Below are 20,648 nucleotides of genomic sequence, written 5' to 3' on the forward strand. Positions count from 1 at the left end.
AAGGAAGGAATATACTATATCACCACTAAATGTCATAAAATATTAAATATATAATTGATTAAATGATTCTAAAAATCATACCTGACCAACAATTTATATCCTTTAAAGGTACTGCATAATTTTATGGCAGCAGCACAGAATTCGGCAGTACAGGCAGTGATTTGGGATTTCGCATTACATAAAAGTTTCTTCATCTTATTTCCTGATTTCAGCCCTGAATGCCTCCCTAATAATTTATCATGTGGCATAGTATACATAGGGCAAAAAAATTGCTCCCTTATTTCTACCTATTGACTAGCACAAGGGCATAACCTCTGTGCCGGCCCCCACCAGGTGGAATGAGCTCCCAGAGGAGATCCGGACCCTTGACAGAGCTAGCACAGTTCTGCAGGGCTTGCAAAATGGAGCTCTTCCACCAAACATTTGGTTGAGGTCAGGGTCGACATCTATTGGGCCCCCAGAACCCCCTCCCTTTCTAATATACCCATTAATTTCATTGTGGGCAATCCTGATCTGACTACTCATTGCGGCAATCACTGACCTGGCTACTCTGTGGGATCATGACTGAAATGTTACATTTACAGTTAAACCGTGACCATTGAAGTGTTCAGCTGTTGTCACGATTGGCGAGGTTGTTGTTCCTGTTGATGATGTAATTACTCAACCAGGGGTAGTCATTCGCTGGCAGGGGCTCCTGGGAATTGTAGTCCACGGACATCTGGAGGGCCGCAGTTTGACTACCCCTGTACTCAACTGTCATGTTATCTGTAAACTTCCCTGAGCCACAAGGGAGGGTGGTATATAAATATTAAACAACGGAGCGGATATACCATGGATTGCTTCAGTTTATCTAAACGACTGCTTTGCTGATCTTTGTCTTCGGACAGGGGCTGTTAAAGGTCGCCATAGACAACGCCAGAGCTCAAGAGAAGCAGGTCCAACTGGAAAAGACGGAGCTCAAGATGGAGCTGTTCAGGGAACGGGAACTGAGGGAAACACTTGAAAAACAGTTGGCAGTGGAACAAAAGAACAGAGGTAATGGTGATAACCGGACCAACGGCCATGGGACTGGATTCAGCGACTCCATTCCAGCCAGGGAACAGTCTGACCAAGTGAAGACTTCTCAGCTGGCAAAATGGAGTCACAAGGTTTGACCCATGCTGCTGTTGAGTGTTCAAAACACTCTACATGCATTTTTATAAGGGCTCTTCTTCTACAAATAAACAGCTTCAAAAGAAGATCAGATACATTCATGGAGGATAAATCTAGGCTTGGTGACTGAGGGGAACTTCTACATTCAGAAGTACACATCCTCTAAATCCCCAAAACAGGAGGCAAGATCAGGGGAAGACTTTGGCTTTTTTGTCCTGGTTGGCAACAGTGTGGGATGGGGTGTTGGACCACATGGATTAAGGCTCTTCTTAATTTTACAATGCTATTTAGGATGTGATATTACTTTAGTTTATTTCCCCAAGAACATTTAGCTAAAATTCACTACGGCTCTCGGCCTTGGAACACTCTACTAGGTTAAGCCCCATTGAATGAAATGGGACATACTTCCAAGTAGTCCTGCTCAGGTTTGTGCTCTAAAAAAATTGGTGTTAGGACTTTATTTTTCAGGAGTTTGGGACAAAAATCATTCTGAGCATCACGTCCGTTTCTATACAGATTTTGAACTTAGTATCTTGCCATAAGTTACAGCATTTAAAGTCATCCATAAGGATATTAAAAATAATTGGTAACGTTCAGGGGAATGCCTATTTGTTCTAGGACCTACTTATTTTGACAGGCCTTGACTATTGCTAAATGTCCACTTTCAATTAATTCTTAGTTTTATGAATATAACTTGGGGCCTTACTTTGGTGATAGTAACTTTAGTTGGAATCATGACACCAGAACTGGAGTTTTCTAATTACATAAGGTTAATGAACCCCCATCTTTAGTAAAAATTTGTAATTAATCTGGGAAATTGAATTAATTGCCTGCATGTTCAGTGGGTGTCCAAAAATTAGTCATTTTTTCCCTGAGGTTAATTATAATTCAGCTAGGCACTTTCATGTACCTGATGGGATGAGAGGTGTTCTCCTTCAATCCCTGTTTGTGTGAATTACCGGGATGGGGGGATACAGCAGAAGTGGTCTGGTTCGGCTTAGAAATGAGATGTTCAATTATGCAGGTTGCTGTGATCCGTGGTTGGTATACTTACCTGGGGAGGGAAGGCAGCATGGTATAGTTTGATCTCATCAGCTCTCAGAAGCTGGTTTGGGTACTAGGATGGGGGAGCTCCAAGGAAGCTCTGCAGAGGAAGTCAATGGCAAACCACCTCTGGTTCTCATTTGCCTTGAAAGCCCCTGGCTGTGGTTGTCAGAAGTTGGTTGTGACTTGACAATTCTTTGCACACAGTATATTGAGGAGAAGGAAGGCAGCATAACATAGCCTAATATCAGATCTCTGAAGCTTAGGGAGCTCAGTTCTTGGAGGAGAGACCACCAAGGAAGACTCTGCAGAGGAAGGCAATGGCAAACCACCTCTGCTTCCCACTTGCCTTGAAAGCTCCTTGCTGGGGTCACCGTAGGTTGGTTGTAACTTGATGGCACTTTACACACACATAGAATCCTAGAATTGGAAGGGGCCATACAGGTCATCTTGTCCAATCCCATGCAGAATCAGCCTAAAGCATCCATGATAAGTATCTGTCCAGATGCTGCTTAAAGACTGCTATTGAGGGGGAGCTCACCCCTCCTTAGGCAGCCAATTCCACCGCTGAACTACTCGGACTATGAAATCCCCCCCCCCCCACATATCTAGCTGGTACCATTCTGCAACTAGTTTAAGGCCATTGCTGTGGGTCCTATCCTTTGCTGCCAGCAAAGGATCATCCTCCTTGCTCTCCTCTGCACCCTCTCAGTTTTGTCCATGTCCTTGTTGAAGTGAGGCCTCAACTGCCCACACTTAACAATTGATTTGAGGGTGATTGGATTTTGCACAGAAAAAGTTTCTTGCTGGCCATCACCCTCAACCTTTGAAGACATTCAGTGACCACAACCTACATTCTATAGGCTTTCTGTCATTAAATCAATATTAATGCTACCACACAAAGTATTATGGGCATTGCAATGATCAGCCAAGAGCAGGAGTGCCCGCTTGGGGAGGGGGCATTTAAGTCTTCTGACATCCTAGCTGCACAAGATCAATGAAAAGTACCTCTCTGTAAACCTGGTTAGGATTGATGTGCTAGGATTATAAGTGAACACGTGAGCTAATGAGCAAGAAGTAAAACTTTGTGTGCTTTGAATAGCACGGGACCCTTATATGGGAACATATATATGCTACACTGCTTACGAGTTATGCTCCATGACATGTTTACTCGTCTCGTTCCCTTTGATTTCCATTTCTGTCCTCTAATTAGTGACTGCTTTTGACTGTAGATGCTTGCTATGATTGTAGTAAAACTAGTGCCGTATTTCTTCAGAGGGCAGGTGCATAGCAAGGCATTACTTACCCTGTCTCAGCAACCCGCAGCCCTACCTGCAATGGATTAAGCTACAACACACACATAATTCAGCAAGGCAGCCTGTCCTTCCCGGGTAGTCATTAAGGTTATTTGCAGCATGGTTATCATAAAACACCAAACCATAAAGCCGCCTCATAGAGCTTCTTTCTCATGTCTGTGAAACGTAACGAGAAATTGGTTCTCGTGTGCAATTGCAGATTCGTTTCCTACACGTATTCGTTTCCTACATGTATTCTCCCCCACTGGGAGACCTTTGAATCCATAGATTAGGGAGAGAGGCCTCCAGTTCTATCATGTCCATCTCCATTGGCCAATCGTACATCTGTCTGATGTTTGACTTGAAAAGGAGCCTTGCCTTGCTGCAGTTGTCAAGATGATGTACGCACTCCTTCTACCTGCTGGAAGGAGGGCGGCAAAGGGCAAGAGAGGCACATAGAGGAGGTCGAAAAGCAAGGCAGTTAATGGGACCAGGTACCTTGGAGAGAATACAAAGGTGCTGCCGCACAGGGAGGGGCTTTGCGAGACGACGTGGGCTTGTCTGTCCCAGTGGTTTAGCCTAATACGAGATGGTGAATCGTTATGAATTGTAATGCTTTCGAGGAGAAGCTGCCCGTTACGGAGCATAAGCTTGGCTCGCAGACTGAGTAGCTCTACACCAAGTGGGAGAGAAAAGAATCAGGAAAGCAGGAGGAAACGTAGGCAGTTGTTTTCAGGAAGCAGTATGTGGGTAACAAGATGGTAGGTGCATTAAGGTCATTTGGTTTTGCAAGCATGATGCTTTCATGAAGGAACTGTGCAAAATTTTGACATCAATTTGCTCACATGCATAGTTCATGTGAATTTTTAAAAATAATTGTTATTATTTCTCAACTCTTTCCCAAGTACTGCTTTCAAGCTGGGCACACCTATTGTTAAAAATTGGCTTAATGGAGCTGCTATTATTATTATTATTATTATTATTATTATTATTATTATTATTATTATTATTATTATTATTATTATTATTATTATTATTATTATTATTATTATTATTATTATTCAATGTGACAAAGTCTAATAGAGTGTCCTGATTTGTGGGAGAAAAGCAAGATTTGGGTCCAGTAGCATTTCAAAGACCATTTAAATTTCCAGGGCATCAATTTTCAAGAGTCAAACCTTGCTTTGGCTCTCACAAGTTTATATCCCGAAAAACTAGTTGGTTTTTAAGGTGCTGCTGGACTCAAACCTTGCTGTTCTATCCCCACCAAGATGGTTAACTCCCTCCCCCCCAAAAAAAATGATTTGTGGTGTCACCAAGTACATGGAGAAGAATGGGCCAATCTTATGACATTCCATCTCAGCAGGATAATGGTTATAAGTTATAGTTGACTGGAAACAAATTGTTAAGCACATTTATCTGTTCTACGTCAATTATCACGGTAGCAACGTATTTTTTAAAAAAGGAATGTAAAATAACGTGCTAAAGGCTTTGGACAGTCTTGAAAACACTTTCCTTTTCCGTGACAGCAATAATTCAGAAAAGGTTAAAGAAGGAAAAGAAAGCCAAGAGGAAATTGCAGGAGGCCCTTGAATTTGAGACCAAGCGGCGAGAGCAAGCTGAGCAGGCTTTGAAACAGACGGCTTCCACGGATAATCTCAGGGTCCTAAATGGTGAGAAATCTGCTCTCTTGCACCTATATGCTGAATGCCTCTTTTACAGGATGTGAGCGAAAAGAAGGGTCATCGTGGAGATACAGTGACTGTTCAGTCCCTTTAGCTTCACTGGAGAAAAATTAACATTCCTCCATCTCCGTAAAAGGGATTGTTCAGCCATTTGTAAATTTGAGTTCTGTCTTTTGAATGAAAGAAACAAATGCTTTGAAACAAAACAATTTCATTATATCGTTAACTTGAGGTGGCAACTTTCTGCTTTGGGCGACACTTCAGCGCCTATTTCTCATGAATCGTTTTGGTGAAAAATGATTGTCTCATTGTTCAGCATTTAAAACAGGGCAAAGGTTGGTTGTATTTTAATTCGGGACCAGAGTAACAGGTTGTAAAAAAAAAAGGGGGAGGGGGGTTTGCTTTAAGACTCCAATGAAATATGTGTCAGCCTTACCTTTCTCTGCTTTCAGACTCTCTGACCCCAGAGATAGAAGCTGACCGCAGTGGGGGGAGAACAGATGCTGAAAGGACAATACAAGGTAAGCATTTGCAAAAGGCTATAAATCTAGATCTTACTATATTAGTTTTTCCTGTGCTCTAGCCTGCTATTCAAGCATGTAGCTTACCATCTGGGCCATATCAAAACAAGTTCATACAAGGTCAAGTTCATCTAGCTTCTGGTGTGGGTGTATGTTTTTTTTTTAATGCGTAAGAGAGAATTCATTTTGCGCCGATAGATTTCCGTTAAATGAGTAGGTCATTTCCATTTATACAAAGCTATTAAAGAAGAATAGTTAATTTGAGACCAAGCAAGATGGCGTTGGGTGTGGCCAAGAAAAACGTATTTTTCTAGATCTCTGCAGCTTCATATGTACAGAAAAGGGTGATATTGACAAAGGTATGTGCCGAACAGGTAAAAAGCTTGGGTTCGTAAGGAGGTAATCTCCAAGACAAAAACGTCACTTCAGAACAATCGGTAAATCCCTTGCAATTATATTAAGGGGTTAGGTTTTCAAGGCACTGATCCCATCAAATAAATCAGCGGATCCCTATCTTAGAGACTAAACTGTTATCCTGCACCTAGCTGCTCATCTCTCATTTAATTAATTGGTACTTTCATGTAACGGATGACAGAATCGTACCCACAATTTGCAAAAATATCCCGTAACGTATTATTCATATTTTGATTGATAGATAACAAACACACTCACCAAAATTAGGGAACAGCAAATTGGGAAGGTTGTATTTATTTTATAAGCTCTGCCGTAGCTGGCATGCTAAATATGCTGACATGAATACCGAAAAGCAAAACAAAAAAACCAAAAAAAAAGTAGCATTTATTTTCAATTTTAAATGAAGGTACATTCTTCAAAGACAAGCCTAAAATGATTAGCTGAGGTAATCTTCTGGAGATGCCTTTCGCTTGCATTTTTAAAGTCAATCACTCTAAAAGTATCATTTGCTGTCTTTGTGTATGCGTGTGTGTGTTATTGAATCTTGTTTTCTAGCTCCTCTAAGGCATAGTGGCTGCCATTTTACCAAAATAAGGCTGTAGGAGAAAAAAAATAAGATAACACGCATCCCATTTATTATACACATGTGAAAAAGAAGGAACAGAAAGTGTATTTTTGTACCTCAGGAAACTACACACGGGATGTCACGAATTGAGGCACGAACACAATAAACCAAAAGCACGCTAGCACTTAGATGTCATGGGACTGCTCATTGGACAGTAGTTTAGGTTTTGGAAAAATTGGGAGCCTTTAAGTTAACTTAGGCAGTGGTTGTGTAGTACTCACCATCCCAGTTTATCTTCACAGCCCAATCTTAAATACATTTACTCAAAAATAAGTCCTATTTACTATGATTTACTATTACTTAACTTCATTATGAATATAATTAGTATTGGGTCTCTATACCAGTTAACAGTAATTGATCTTACATCAGTTTAGGGTCAAAAATGATGACTTTATTGGTATTTGACTCTGTTTGTACCTTTTTGGGGAACATTCACAATAAATTCATTTCAGAAAAGGTTGAGTGTTCCACTGAAGATTAGTTGTCCCATTGAAATGGATAAGAATTAAAAATGTATTTGACTAAGTTCCATTGCTGTCAAATTACAAACAGGCAGATTTCCTCACCTACATCCTTTTTGCTTTATTTTTGCTCCCAACAATTTGCTCCAGCTGTCTTCTGTCTAATATCTTTTTAAAAATAAAGCTACAAAGCCACAGCCACAACAGTGTAATGAAGCTACAGCAACAAAGAGAACGTCAAAACATACCACATGGATACACTGCCTACAATTTAACCTATTACATAGAATTCACATAAGCATAAAAACAAAAATACCAGTTCTAAGCAATCATGATTTTACTACAGTCTATTCTGTTGCCAGTTCTATCCTATGCACATCTGGCAATAACAAATCAGATATAGATACATCACTTTTTCCCCCACGCCAATAATTTCACCAAATCTTATTCGTTCATTCATTCATTCATTTTAGCATTTATACACCACCCCTCCTAGCAGGCTGACTCGGGGCAGTTTCCAACATTTTAAAACCAATACATAGAGATAAGATAAAATTTATCATAAAACATTGATATGTTGACATTAACTTTAAAATCAGTCAACCCAGTTGATCAGCCAGCTAGCTCATTCTATTTACTTGGTCTTTGGGAGGGTATAGAGGGGGAGGCCAGTCGATGTTTTCATCCAGTATCGCCATGGAGTTCATTGGCCCTAACCAAATGCCTGGTGAAAGAGTTCCGTCTTGCAGGTCCTTTGGAACTGGCTCCGTTCCGTCAGGGCCCTCGGCTCTTCCGGCAACTCATTCCACCAGGTGGAGGCCAAAACTGAAAAGGCCCTGGCCCTGGTTGTGGCCAGACACACCATCTTTGGGCCAAGGATCATCAATATATTAAATTGGATGATCCTAATCTCCTTTGGGTGGGTATAAGCAGTCCCTCAGATACACTGGATCCAGAATGTCAATGGCCTTAAAGGTTAACACCAAGACTTTGAAGTGTATCTGGAATTCAACTGGGAACCAGTGCAGTTGCCTCAAGGCAGGCCAGATGTGGGTCCTCCACAGTGTTTGCGTGAGAACTCATGTCACTGTGTTCTGGACTCGTTGCAGTTTCTGGATAAGCATCAAGGGAGGGCTCATGTAAAGCACCTTACAGAAATCTAATCTGGAGCTGACAGTTGCATAGATCACTGTGGCTAGGTGTTCTGGCCCCAGGTAGGGTGCTAGTAGCTTTGCCTGGCGAAGATGGTAGAATGCCAGTGAGCTACCTTAGTGACCTGCTACCTTAGTGACCATTGACAAGGAGGCATTGCAGACCAAATTCCTAGCATATTGAGCAACCATCAACTGGTCGCCATCTAGGCATGGCAATCGCACTTCCTCACCTGGTCCTTATTATTTTCAACAAATAATTATGAATCTTGGGCATATTTTTTTGGATTCCATTTCCTAGGTAAAGATATGGCAGCGGGAAACCTGTGTAAAGCTACTAAGATCTCGTTGGATATCAAGTACATAATTTAGCAGTCATGTCTCTGGTTTGTAAGGGATCTGTTTCCCCAACAGGCTGATACTCTCCTCAGTCATTTGCATCCAGTAACCAGAAGTACATTTGTATGTCCAACTCATATTTGCTTAAAAGAAGAAGAGTTGTTTTTTTATACCAGCTTTTCACTACTCAAAGGGGTCTCAAAGCAGCTTACAATTGCCTTCCCTTCCTCTCCCATCAACAGACAACCTGTGAGGTGAGTGGGGCTGAGAGAGCTCTGAAGCGACTGCTCTGTAACAACAGCACTATCCGGTCTGCAATGAGTCCAAGGTCACCAATGAGCTGGCTGTATGTGGAGGAGCAGGGAATCAAACCTGGCTTGCCAAATTAAAAGCTGTCACTTTTAACCACTCCACCACACTAGCTCTCATGTATATCCTACCTTTCTCCCCAATAGGGACTTAAAGTGGTATACGTCATACCTCCCCTACTTCACATTATCTTCTGTACCTTTTCTTTTCCCCTACCAGTCTTTTCCCCTATCAGTGACCATGGTAACTGCAAAGAATCATTTTAACACTTATTGATTGATCCTTTATCCTAAAGTAGCACAAGCTTTTTATTGTTTCTATATTTTTATATTTTGGTCTGTGCTCATTTAACACCATTTGAAGCCAAAGCACCATAGTGATTTGGTAGAGCATATTCCAAATCAGGTAGATTCGAGAATGACCCCATACGAACTTAAAATTATTAGGATGCTATGGAGAAAATAATCTTTTTCATTAATGAAGAAGAGAAGAAGAAGAGTTGGTTCTTATATGCCGCTTTTCCCTACTCGAAGGAGGCTCAAAGCGGCTTACAGTCGCCTTCCCATTCCTCTCCCTAATGAATGGGCTGTGACACTATTTGCCCATGCATGTGATTCTCCTCAGCTATGTGTTAATTAGATCACTTGTTAGGATGATTACAACTCTACTAGGATCCATTAGTCCTGAGAGCCAGAGTGGCGTAGAGGTTAAGAGTGGGGCCCTGTAATCTGGAGAAACTGAATTAGGTATGATATACAGAGGCGTGTTATGTGTGGAGAAAATAGCATTGGTGACGAGACAGGAAACCTAGGTCTTGATTCAGTCCAGGAGTATGCATTGTCTTGAGCTTCATTATCAGGTGCAATTCAGCAGTCTCTCTTTCTAATTTCCCTTTTAAATTCTTTTGTAAGATAACTTCTATTCTTAGATCAGTAACTGAATGTTCTGGAAGATTAAAATATTCCTCCAGTATTTTATGAATGTTGTGGTTCCTAATGTCAGACTTGAGTCTATTAATTCATTCCCATAGGGTCTGTTTCTCCAGTACAGAGGTTGAAAGGGCATTGCTGACCCACAATGGCATAAATCACATTATAGGATGAACAGGAGTGTACATTTGAGATGGCATGGCTAATGTTTCCGGAATCAATGAGGGTGCTGCTAGGATCTATATGAGAGCAAAGTTGGCATCTTGGTTTGTTACAGGCTTCGGTAACAGAGTCCAAGTTACTGTTGTTTTAGGTTAGCGGGTGATCTGTAAGCAAGAAAAGTCATCTCCCCAGTGCCTGTGTGACAGAAGGGTTCCGATCCAACATGGGTTATAGGTCATTAATAATGCATTGAACTGGGTTTGGGTTCTGAGCAGGAGTTGACACTCCCCCTCCTCCCCCCCTCTGGGGAGTTCATGTCCATATTCGTCCTGAGTTCAGAAAGGTTGTGAAGGTTAAATCCAGACACTTCTAGGAGCTGCTGCCAGCAGTCAGAAGAACTGCTCAAATAAATCTCCAGCTCCTTGACTGAAAGCATAAACTGAATTGTTTTCTAAACGGATTTGCGGTTCTTTTAATCTATTATTAAACAAGTCTAATGAATGTAATAGTCTGAGTAAATGAGCATTTGTTTGTGTGCAATTCTTCTACAATGCACTTGTCGTATATTTGTAAATTTATCTTTGCACATTTATATTTTATATATACATACTAGTACTAAAGCCCATTGCATGCTGTATTGCTATGGGCGCTAGCTCATGGTTTGGTGTGGGTTTTGTGCCTCACTTGGATGCCGGCAACCTTAAGTGGCGGTCTCTATGCACAACTGTACGGATCCAAGTCAGGTTCAAGCACACCTAGGAAGTGTGGAATTCCAGAACATGAACCTACACCTATCTGGCAACATTATCTCCTTTCTCCAATGTTTTTTTGATCTGAAATAGGCTGGGTGCTATGCAACTAGTTGGGTGGCTGCAGATGCATTATACCCTCTTGAGGCCCCACTTTTAAACCTTGCTTTCACTGGGCTCAGCTAACACTGTCTGTTGTTTGGCTGATGATGTCTGCCCTTCTGAAGCCTGAGGCCTACTGCTGGCAACTTCAGTTCCTGTTTTTTCCCCCACAAAGCCAAATTGTTGCCTAATAAAACTGGAAAACCTATTTTCCCCCCTCCCTCAAGTCTCACTGTCTACTTTCCTGTAAACCTTTTGTATGTGAACTCCCAAACCAACTCTGCTTGAAATTGTGGGCCACTTATGCCTTTTATTTCTTAGGACCTCCATGGCAAATACTGAATTTTATTTATCAGGCCAGGCTTGAGCAAAGTAACTTCAGCCCCTATGTCTCTCCAGCCAGTTGCTTATTCACCATTTACGAGGTCTAAATATTCCTTATTTAGACCTTTCTGCACTTTCTAGACTTGCAAGGCCCTTGCTGGTCTGTCTCTGTTTATGCCAGAAAATAAAGACTGTTCCTAGTAAAGGCTGGCCAGAGCCCACAGCCCAAGTTGGACGCACCTACGCCACTCCACCCCAACCTCAGCCTGCAAGCCTCTACCATTGTCTCTACTATCGCGGCTCATCTTGAGACTATATAGGTCAGCTCCAGATTGCCCCTGGCCGTACTGTTGGGCGTGGGTGCCAGTGGATCTGGGCCAGTTGGGAGGCACATTGGAAATGAAGTTTGGACAGTCCCTGCCCGGTGTCTGTCCTCCTACCCCTTGCCCAAATATTAAGCTGTTACAGATATATTAAAATGTTTCGTTGCATAGTACAGATATGTTAAAATATTGTCCGTTTTTTATCTGTCTGGTACAGCCTTTCTTAACTTCTTTACTAATAACCCCCTGAAACATTCTTCAGGCTTCAAGAAATCCCAAAAGTGGCATGCTCAAGTCTACATAGCAGCAACCACATGATGCAGTAGAGCGCTTCAGCCTCTCATTGAGAATTTTAGCCTTCATTGTTCAATACTTAAAGAAAGATCCTGTGTTCTTATGTTCTGGTGCAAGAATCTAGCAGATCAGGCTTACTAGAACCAGTTTTTGTACAGTGGCACATTTTTGGAGTATGAAGCTCATAAGGCCACTCGCAATCTGGATCCTGAGCGACCACCTTTTCATCTCTATCTCTCCCCCAAAGAGCACTGTAGTGTGCTAATACAAACCAACTGGTGGTCCCTGGCCCCAAGGAGGTACGTCCGGCCTCAACTAGGGACACATTTTCTGTCCTGGCCCTTACCTCGTAGAATTAGCTCCCGGAACATATCCAGGCCCTGTTGGAGCTGGTGCAGTTCCACAGAGCCTACAAAACTGAGCTCTTCCACCAAACTTTTCATGATAGCTTGTGATAGGCTAGCAACTAACACTGATTTGGCCCAACATGCACTCCCCACTATCTACTGCAGGAGCTCTGGACCACAGCCTGACTTGCTTCTAGAAATTGGGATCCCAACACTGATATTTTGAACTGAATACTTTATTTTGTTTTAAGTTAGTTTTATATTTTAATTAAAGTATTGTATATTTTTATATATTTATATATGACTAGGCTGCATTGAAAGGGGGGCTGCGGTGGCAGCTCCTGCACCCCCCGGGGACCCCCCAATGCAGAGACACCCTGGGTGACACCCCCCCTACTTGGCGACTCCCTGGCTTCCCTGGGGGCCTTGGAGAAGGGCTGCCGCGGGCCTGCTCTGAGGCATGGAGGGAAGCCTCCCCTTTGCGCTGAATCCGCAGCTTCCCTGTGGGCCTTGGAGAAGAGCTGCCGCATCGGTGATGTGGCGGGCCTGCTCTGAGGCCCGCAGGAAAGCCTTCCCCGCCCACCCCCCTCCCCGACGACTCTGTGGCTTCCCTACGGGCCTGCTCCGAGACCTGCTGGGAAGCCTCCCACTGCAGTGGAGACAGTCGGTCGATGGGCCAATCGGAAGGCGCTTTGTGCCTTCCGATTGGGCTCCCTGTCGTCATTCCGGGGCCAATGGGCCAATGGCTCCTGTTTCCTATCCCGGACTCGGCCCACTCCCCTTAGCCTTAGCGAATTATTTATACCGCTCCCCGAGCGGTTTACAGATATGACTTAGATGGGTTAACCGATAAGGATCATTAGAGCAAGGGAGATGCTGCTGCACTGAACAGTAAACAACTTGGGGTGAGGTGAGAGGACATGAAGTGAACAAAAGAAAGTCTAATTAGTTCTGGAGGAGCCTGGCCTGTCTTTCCCTGGACAATCTGATTGTTCTGGCTGGGAGAGGCTGTAGTCCTATTATGCTCCTCTAACTGCCCATTTAGCTTAAGTCTGTTGGAATAGCCTAAAGGAAATGCAGGAGAAGGATTCCATGTCAATCAACTGTCAGTCTGATCTCTGTGTGTACCATCCTTGACAATGCCAGATATGTGCCAAGCATGTGGTAGTGCCTTTTTGAAGACTGCCTTCTATTATGGGGGCTCTTGTCAGAATAACAGGGGGCAGGAGCTCTCTGCTGCCACCACCCCAGCTGATCCTCTCAGGTCTGTGTGCTATGGCAAGAGACCTCCCCACTTCACTCAGATCCTCAGGACAGCTTCTGTTGCCAGGCCGATTAAACTGTCCAGCAGCAAAAGGGCTCCCAGAAGAAGAAGAAGAAGAAGAAGAAGAAGAAGAAGAAGAAGAAGAAGAAGAATTTATTTATTTATTTATTTATTTATTTATTTATTTATTTATTTATTTATTTATTTATTTATTTATTTATCATACTTCTATACCGCCCTCCCCGGAGGCTCAGAAGAAGAAGAAGAAGAGTTGTTTCTTATATGCCGCTTTTCCCTACCCAAAGGAGGCTCAAAGCGGCTTACAGTCACCTTCCCCTTCCTCTCCCCACAACAGACACCCTGTGGGTTGGGTGAGGGTGAGAGAGCGCTGATATCACTGCCTGGTCAGAACAGTTTTATCAGTGCCATGGTGAGCCCAAGGTCACCCAGCTGGTTGCATGTGGGGGAGCACAGAATTGAACCCAGCATGCCAGATTAGAAGTCTGCACTCCTAACCACTACACCAAACTGGCAGGGAGATCCATCCCAGCCCTATGCAGTTCCTACACACAGATAGGTTTGGGGACCTGGGCTGAATCTGCACAGAGTTTTTATTCCAATCCCAGGTCGATTCAATCCATGCCATCTACACCGAATGCGATTTTCATTTTGATTTTGGGCGATTTAAATTTTCCCTCTGCAACAAGCATGATTGATCCGGAGTGAGCCTACTTGTGATGTCCTGGAGTGGATATAACCCTAGATATTTATTTATTTATTTATTTATTTATTTAGATTTATATACCGCCCTCCCCGAAGGCTTTGAAAAATCAGCATGTGTAAAGGTGCAGCTCTCTGCTTGTCACGAACTACTATATATACTCGCATATAAGCCGACCTGCATATAAGCCGAGGCACCTAATTTTACCCCCAAATCTGGGCAAACGTATTGACTCTCATATAAGCCAAGGGTGGGAAATGCAGCAGTTACTGGTTATTTTACATTAATTGAGGCACCAGTTGGTTAAATGTTTTTGAATACTTTTTTCAAGGAAAAAACAGTAAACTAGCTCTGTAAGTGCAAAAGAGGGCCAGCAAACCAGAGCAGAACAACAGTACCCAATTTGGCAACCTATTACAAGTACAACAGCTACCAAACTGGAAGAATGGACTACTCTAACTACAATTGCAGTGCCCCCCAGAACAAAACACTGAAATAACTATAAAACTCAACACTGAAATAAAGAACTGTAAAAATCAACTTTTAAAAGAAACATAACCCCAAGAAGAAAATGCAAACAATGCAGCCCCTCAGAAAAAAGAAGAAATAAACATTAGGAGAAACAATAAATCCCAAAGCGCCCCCAAAACCCAACCCACCCCACCCACAGAAACCAAAAGAATAGTTTGGAAGAAGTGAAGGCAAAAGGGGAAAAAAGATCAGAGCCCCTCAGTCAAACCGTTGCTGTCCTACAAGCAGCCAGAGCAAGAAAGCTTCAGTTCACAGGAGGCTTGCAGAAGCAATGTAATGATAGGCTGTTATTTCAATTACCGTATATACCCATGTATAAGCCGAGGAGCACTTTTTCAGTGTGAATACTGTCCTGAAAAACTCGGCTCATAAACGAGTATTTACGATAACTTACTGCCTGAGCCTCCAACTCTGAGGGAAAGCCCTGATTGGCTAGGGCGTCAGTTCAAAGGCTTTCCTTTAAGGGGAAGCCCTAACTTCTCTCGGCAGAGATTTTTCTCTTGGATTTATTCCCCCTCTTCTGCTGTCTCCAGTCCTCCCCCCCCCACCCCCGCTTCAAGAAAAGAAAGAAGCTCCTGCTGCACTTGGCTCTCCCCCCCCCCATTCTGAGATTCTCTAATCACATGCAGAACACTTCTGTTTCAATTGGGGGGGGGGAAAGAGGAAGACCCAAGTTCAAATCTATCTGAATTCAGCTGGCGCTACAGTGGAATAAACAAAGTAAATACAAAATCAGCCCTAGTTCTTGGTCTCCTACTTAGCACCTTGGCCTTTGACCTGTGGGGTCCTACAAGAGTTTTTATCATGTCTGTGAAACCACTGGGCGAGGCCATCCAGAGATTGGAGGAGGGTCATCAGTCAGGTGACATTCAGCACTCTCTCGCTCCTCTACTGGATCCCAGGGAGGCTGTTTATACCCTGAATCTTGGGCCCGGAGGCAGTTTTAGAGTGGATACAGGCTGGCAAACTGAAGCTTAATCCTGACAAGCTGGAAGTGCTACTGGTTTGTATAGGTTTTCTCAACCAGGGGTTCGGGAATCTCTGGGGTTTCTTGATGGCCCTGGAAGTATTGCCCAAATGTGTGGGAGTTAATTAATTTTTTAATATATTTTTAACATTTGTTTACATTTATTGGGTGATATGACCATTGGGTGATATGACCAAAAAGAGCCTCTTGTGGCGCAGAGTGGTAAGGCAGCCGTCTGAAAGCTTTGCCCATAAGGCTGGGAGTTCGATCCCAGCAGCCGGCTCAAGGTTGACTCAGCCTTCCATCCTTCCGAGGTCGGTAAAATGAGTACTCAGCTTGCTGCTGGGGGGTAAATGGTCATGACTGGGGAAGGCACTGGCAAACCACCCCGTATTGAGTCTGCCAAGAAAACGCTAGAGGGCGTCACCCCAAGGGTCAGACATGACTCGGTGCTTGCACAGGGGATACCTTTACCTTTACCTTTTTATGACCATATATGGAAATGGGAAGCGGAGAGACCCTAGGTGGGCAAGTACAAAGCTAGGCTTCCTAACCATATTCTGCATGATCACACCACTTCTGGGTTTCTTGAAGGCTGAAGAATGTTTCAGGGGTTTCCCAATGGTCAAAAAAATGAGAAAGGCTGGGTTAGAAGAAGGTATGACCTGGGATTTCAGGTGTCACCTGCTCTGGATGTAGTTGCTCTCCCCTTGAAGGAATAGGTCCGTAGTCTGGGGATGCTCTTGGAGCCTGGCCTGCTCTTGGGTCTGCAAGTGGTATCCCTTATCAACTTTAACTGGTTCTCCAAGGTTTTTGTTAACACGTTTTTCCACTAGTATAAGAATCCTGCCCAGTTCAGACCTCATAGTTCTGTATTTCTATCATTTAATTAACCCACAGTGGAGAACTGTTATATTAGCAAGGTTAAATATTCTACCTTCAGCATTGTTAACTGAGAGATTTTGTAATATCCCTTATTTAAACAGAATCTGCCCCTGTAGGCAAAACTGTATAGAATCTGTTCACATGTTTTATTGCATTGTCCATTTTTATGAGGATATTTGGGTTACATTTTTATCTTTATTCTTAACCGGTAAAGCTAGATCATCTGATCATATTAAGGTATTGTTTTTTTAATGAACAGTCAGAATCCTGTCTTGATTGAAAAGGTAGCAATATTTATTTTGTAATTTGCCATAAGGTTGCAAGAGCTGAAATTGCAAATCTAATATTTGTCCACCCTTGATCTCAATAAGTTGCATATAATGATGGAACTAATTGTATTTTCTCTCTTATGATATGCCAATAAAGATGCTGTTGTTGTTGCTGCTGTAGTTAAGGTTTTTGAGAATCAAAAATCTAATTGCTAGCCTGTAGCAAAAGTATCTGTATTATTTGCAAGAAGTTCTTTTTAAAAGCAGGTGTTAAACCATCAGGTCCAAGTACTTTATTTTTAATTGCCGGTACTGCTTCTTGGAGTGGTTATCCTTTGGTCCATTTTATTCCTATCAACACTTGCTAGTTCAGGAAGCTTAAGGTTATCTAAAAATTTCTTAGCATCACCTGTACATATATTTGGTGTTTGATATAGAGACTGGTAGAATTCTGTAACGGCATGACTTATCAAAGTAGTAATTTTTGGTATCAGCCTATTTATCAATTTAATAACTGCATCTACTTCTCTTCCCTGCTTCTTTCATAAGTTAGCAGCTACATTTTTCCCAGACTTATCCTCATATTCAATTTTTTCCCCCTTGGTATACAGCAGGGGTGGCCAAACTGTGGCTCCCCAGATATTTATGGATTACAATTCCCATGAGCCCCTGCCAGGTGGACATAGACACAGTTTGGCCACCCTTGGCATATAGTGTTTTCTTTGTGAAGAGTTATGGATCCTACATAGGGTTACCAACCACCAGGTCTCACCTGGATATCTCCCACTGTTACATTTGACCTCCAGATGACCAAGTTTGGTTCCCCTGGAATAAATCATTGTTTTGGCATTACTCTTTGGCAGCCTTTTTCAACCTGTTGACCATGGAGGAGACCTTAAATAAATTTTTAGGCTTCAAGGACTCCCAGAAGTTATGTTAGCTGGTCATACCTCCCTGCCATGCCCCCAGTGGTGACATAACCACCTTGATACTCCTTTCGCTCCCTCCCCTTCCTGTAGTACTCCTATGGTGGCTCTACCTCATGTAGGCTGGAATAAAAGGCACAAACTAAGAAGAATACCTGGACCCTCCATACCACGCGACAACTGACCCCCCCCATTGATTTTTACCCCCATGGCCTACTCACTGAGGCCTTCAGATGGCCAGTTCCCTAGCTTGTGGCCAAGTCCATTGAGGCAGGAGAAAAGCCATGGACTTCCACTGGAGCCCCTGTGGACCCACAGGGAATCTCTGCTCTATGGCATTGGACTTAGCTGAGGTGCCTTCCCTCCCCAAACTACCCTTCTCCCAGGCTTAATCTCCAAAATCTCCAGGTAAATTCAGCTCCAGAATATCCTGGTATTTCTCAACCCGGACCTGGCAGCCCTAATTCTAATTGTTCAGGCTTATTATTTTCTAATTTAAGGGCAACTGAGAGAGATACATTCTGTTTTTTAAGTCTTCTTTCTAAATTACCTCTTTACTGAAGACATCCTTAAATCTTACAGTAGGAATTGTGGACATGAAAGAAATATGAAAATCTTTTGCGGGTCGGTGATGTCTAATAATTGAAAATGAATCAGAGATTCAAGTGACAGATGACACAGCGTTTTACCCTTTCTTATTTCGTTATTAGTTCTGTCCAGATCGTTATCCGTGACTGCGTTAAAGTGTCCACTCCCTGTCCCCCAGGAACTGGTCACCTTCTGTGAAGGCAACTTAACTGCTGATGAAGCTTTCTAAAGAAGGTACTTTGATGATGCTCAGGAACAAACATGTTTCCTAGATTTATTGTCATATCATTAAAGAAGCCTTTTAACAGAATATATTATCTTTCTTTATCTTTAAAAATACTTTTTATCTTTATCCGAGGATGTTTGACATGTACAACTATACCTCTTGTTTTTAAGCTAAAAGGCGTATAGAATTTCCAGTCTCCAGGTGGGAACCGATGACATCCCAGAATTACAACTAATTTCCAGATGACAGAAATCAATTTCCCTAGAGGAACAAAATGGGTGTTTTGAACAGGCCTCTGTGGCATTACACCAGGGGTAGGCAAACTGCGGCCCTCCAGATGTCCATAGACTACAATTCCCATGAGCTCCTGCCAGAGAATGCTGGCAGGAGCTCATGGGAATTGTAGTCCATGGACATCTGGAGGGCCGCAGTTTGACTACCCCTTTATTATACCCTGGTGAGGTCCTTCCCCTCCCCATACCACACCCTCCCCACGGTTTCACTCACAGATTTCCAGTAATTCTCCAGCCTAGAGCTGGCAACTCTAATGGTGTATAATATACGTTAGCTAATGCTGGATATTCTATAAGAGCATGAAACACTTGCATATGCAATTCTGGTTTTTGTTTTGTTAAGTATATCAGCCTTAAAAGAACATTCTGGTTACTTTTTATTTGTTCCTGTTTGCTAAACAACGGAGTTTTCAGGCTATTGAGAAATTTTAGGTTAGAATTTTATTAACCAGACTAGCTTCAAAGCCCGTTCCTAAGAATGGGCCTTGAAAGGGCTCCCTCCTCTGGCCCCTGGCTAAACAGCTTAAGGTGGCTTTGGGCCGTAGCTCGCAGCCGGATCAAGTGGGGCAGGTGGGGGCTGGCCAGCTCGTTAGCAGGCCCAGGACAGAGCTCCTTAGCAGGCAGTCAGCAGGCCGGGAGGCCCTCATTAGGAAGCCCAGCCTAGCAGGCCAAGAGGCCCTCATTAGGAGCCCCTCCACCACAACCCTTTGCCCAGGGCACTCTCCCGTTACCTGCTGCTGGCTCCAGGCACTGAGGTGCATCTGAGCGCAAATAGGCAGGAGGACAGAGGGCAGGAGCTGCAGGGGCAAGGCCAAGCAGGGACAGGGGCAGGGCCTTATTCCAACTTGGACAGCCGGGCACATCCCACTCCCCAGGCTGTTTCACAAAAATATAGAGGAACCATGGATAAGGATTTTTGGCTCGAGATTCAGATTTGATGCACTTCCCTTTTCCAGAACATAGGTTTTTCTCCAGGTACCTCCAAATTCCACTTTGTTAACCTCAACAAAATTTTTTAATTGCATGGATCCCCAAAATATCCCTTTCTCGCAGTGGCAATAGCTGTGCACAATATGTTCCCCTTTTAAAGTGCAAAGAACACCATACAACTTCTTCCATCCTCAGAACACTACACTGAGATACTCATCAGCTATGTTTTTTAAGTAAAATATTTGTATTTTCTGTACATGGCACAGAAGGCCAGATCTCAAAGACTCTGTTATTCTATAGACCCACAATTCAAAAAGCCCTGACACAAGTTCATTTTATTAATTTATTTTAGATAATATATACCCTTCCCTTCTGCCCCCATAAGGACCACCAAGGCCACTAACAAATTAAAAAGACATAATAAAATTACATTTCTAAAGCATTAATACCTGCCAAAATATATCATTATAATAATTAAAAACAGGGCTAAAGTACACATGCAGAATATAAAAACAAAAATTAAAACATTGGACAGGTAGGAATGCCAAACAAAACAGCAAAGTTCCATCCACTGGTGGAAGATGGCAATAGAACAGACGAGTCTCCCCAGGAAGAGAATTCCAGAGCTCTGGTGTTATGACAGACAAAGCCCTCTCCTGGGTTCCTACCTGCCTAACCTCAGTAGTCCATGACTTCTGAAACAGGGCCTCAGAAGATGACCACAGGTTGGGAAGGTTCATAAGAAACAGGCAGTCCTTCAAGTATGGTAGTTTCAAACCATATAGGGCTTTGTGGATCAACTATAACACCTTGCAGTGTGCC

General features: G+C 43.0%; 1 protein-coding gene across 5 annotated transcripts in view; it reads left to right on the forward strand.

Annotated features, from left to right (window-relative positions):
* DACH1 (dachshund family transcription factor 1) overlaps positions 1 to 20,648 on the forward strand; it is a 457,015-nt gene that overhangs the window by 403,005 nt on the left and 33,362 nt on the right. For 4 of the 5 annotated variants that reach the window (XM_077344000.1, XM_077344004.1, XM_077344001.1 and 1 more), the window contains 4 exons: positions 888 to 1,035; positions 5,021 to 5,164; positions 5,629 to 5,697; positions 18,500 to 18,611. In XM_077344000.1, the coding sequence (XP_077200115.1) occupies positions 888 to 1,035; positions 5,021 to 5,164; positions 5,629 to 5,697; positions 18,500 to 18,606 (468 nt within the window). In that variant the 3' untranslated portion in view covers positions 18,607 to 18,611. The remainder of the gene's footprint in view (positions 1 to 887; positions 1,036 to 5,020; positions 5,165 to 5,628; positions 5,698 to 18,499; positions 18,612 to 20,648) is intronic. The other variant, XM_077344002.1, reaches the window with a different exon arrangement.

The sequence above is a fragment of the Paroedura picta genome, chromosome 6 (genome assembly GCF_049243985.1).
Source record: "Paroedura picta isolate Pp20150507F chromosome 6, Ppicta_v3.0, whole genome shotgun sequence".
NCBI lineage: Eukaryota > Metazoa > Chordata > Lepidosauria > Squamata > Gekkonidae > Paroedura > Paroedura picta.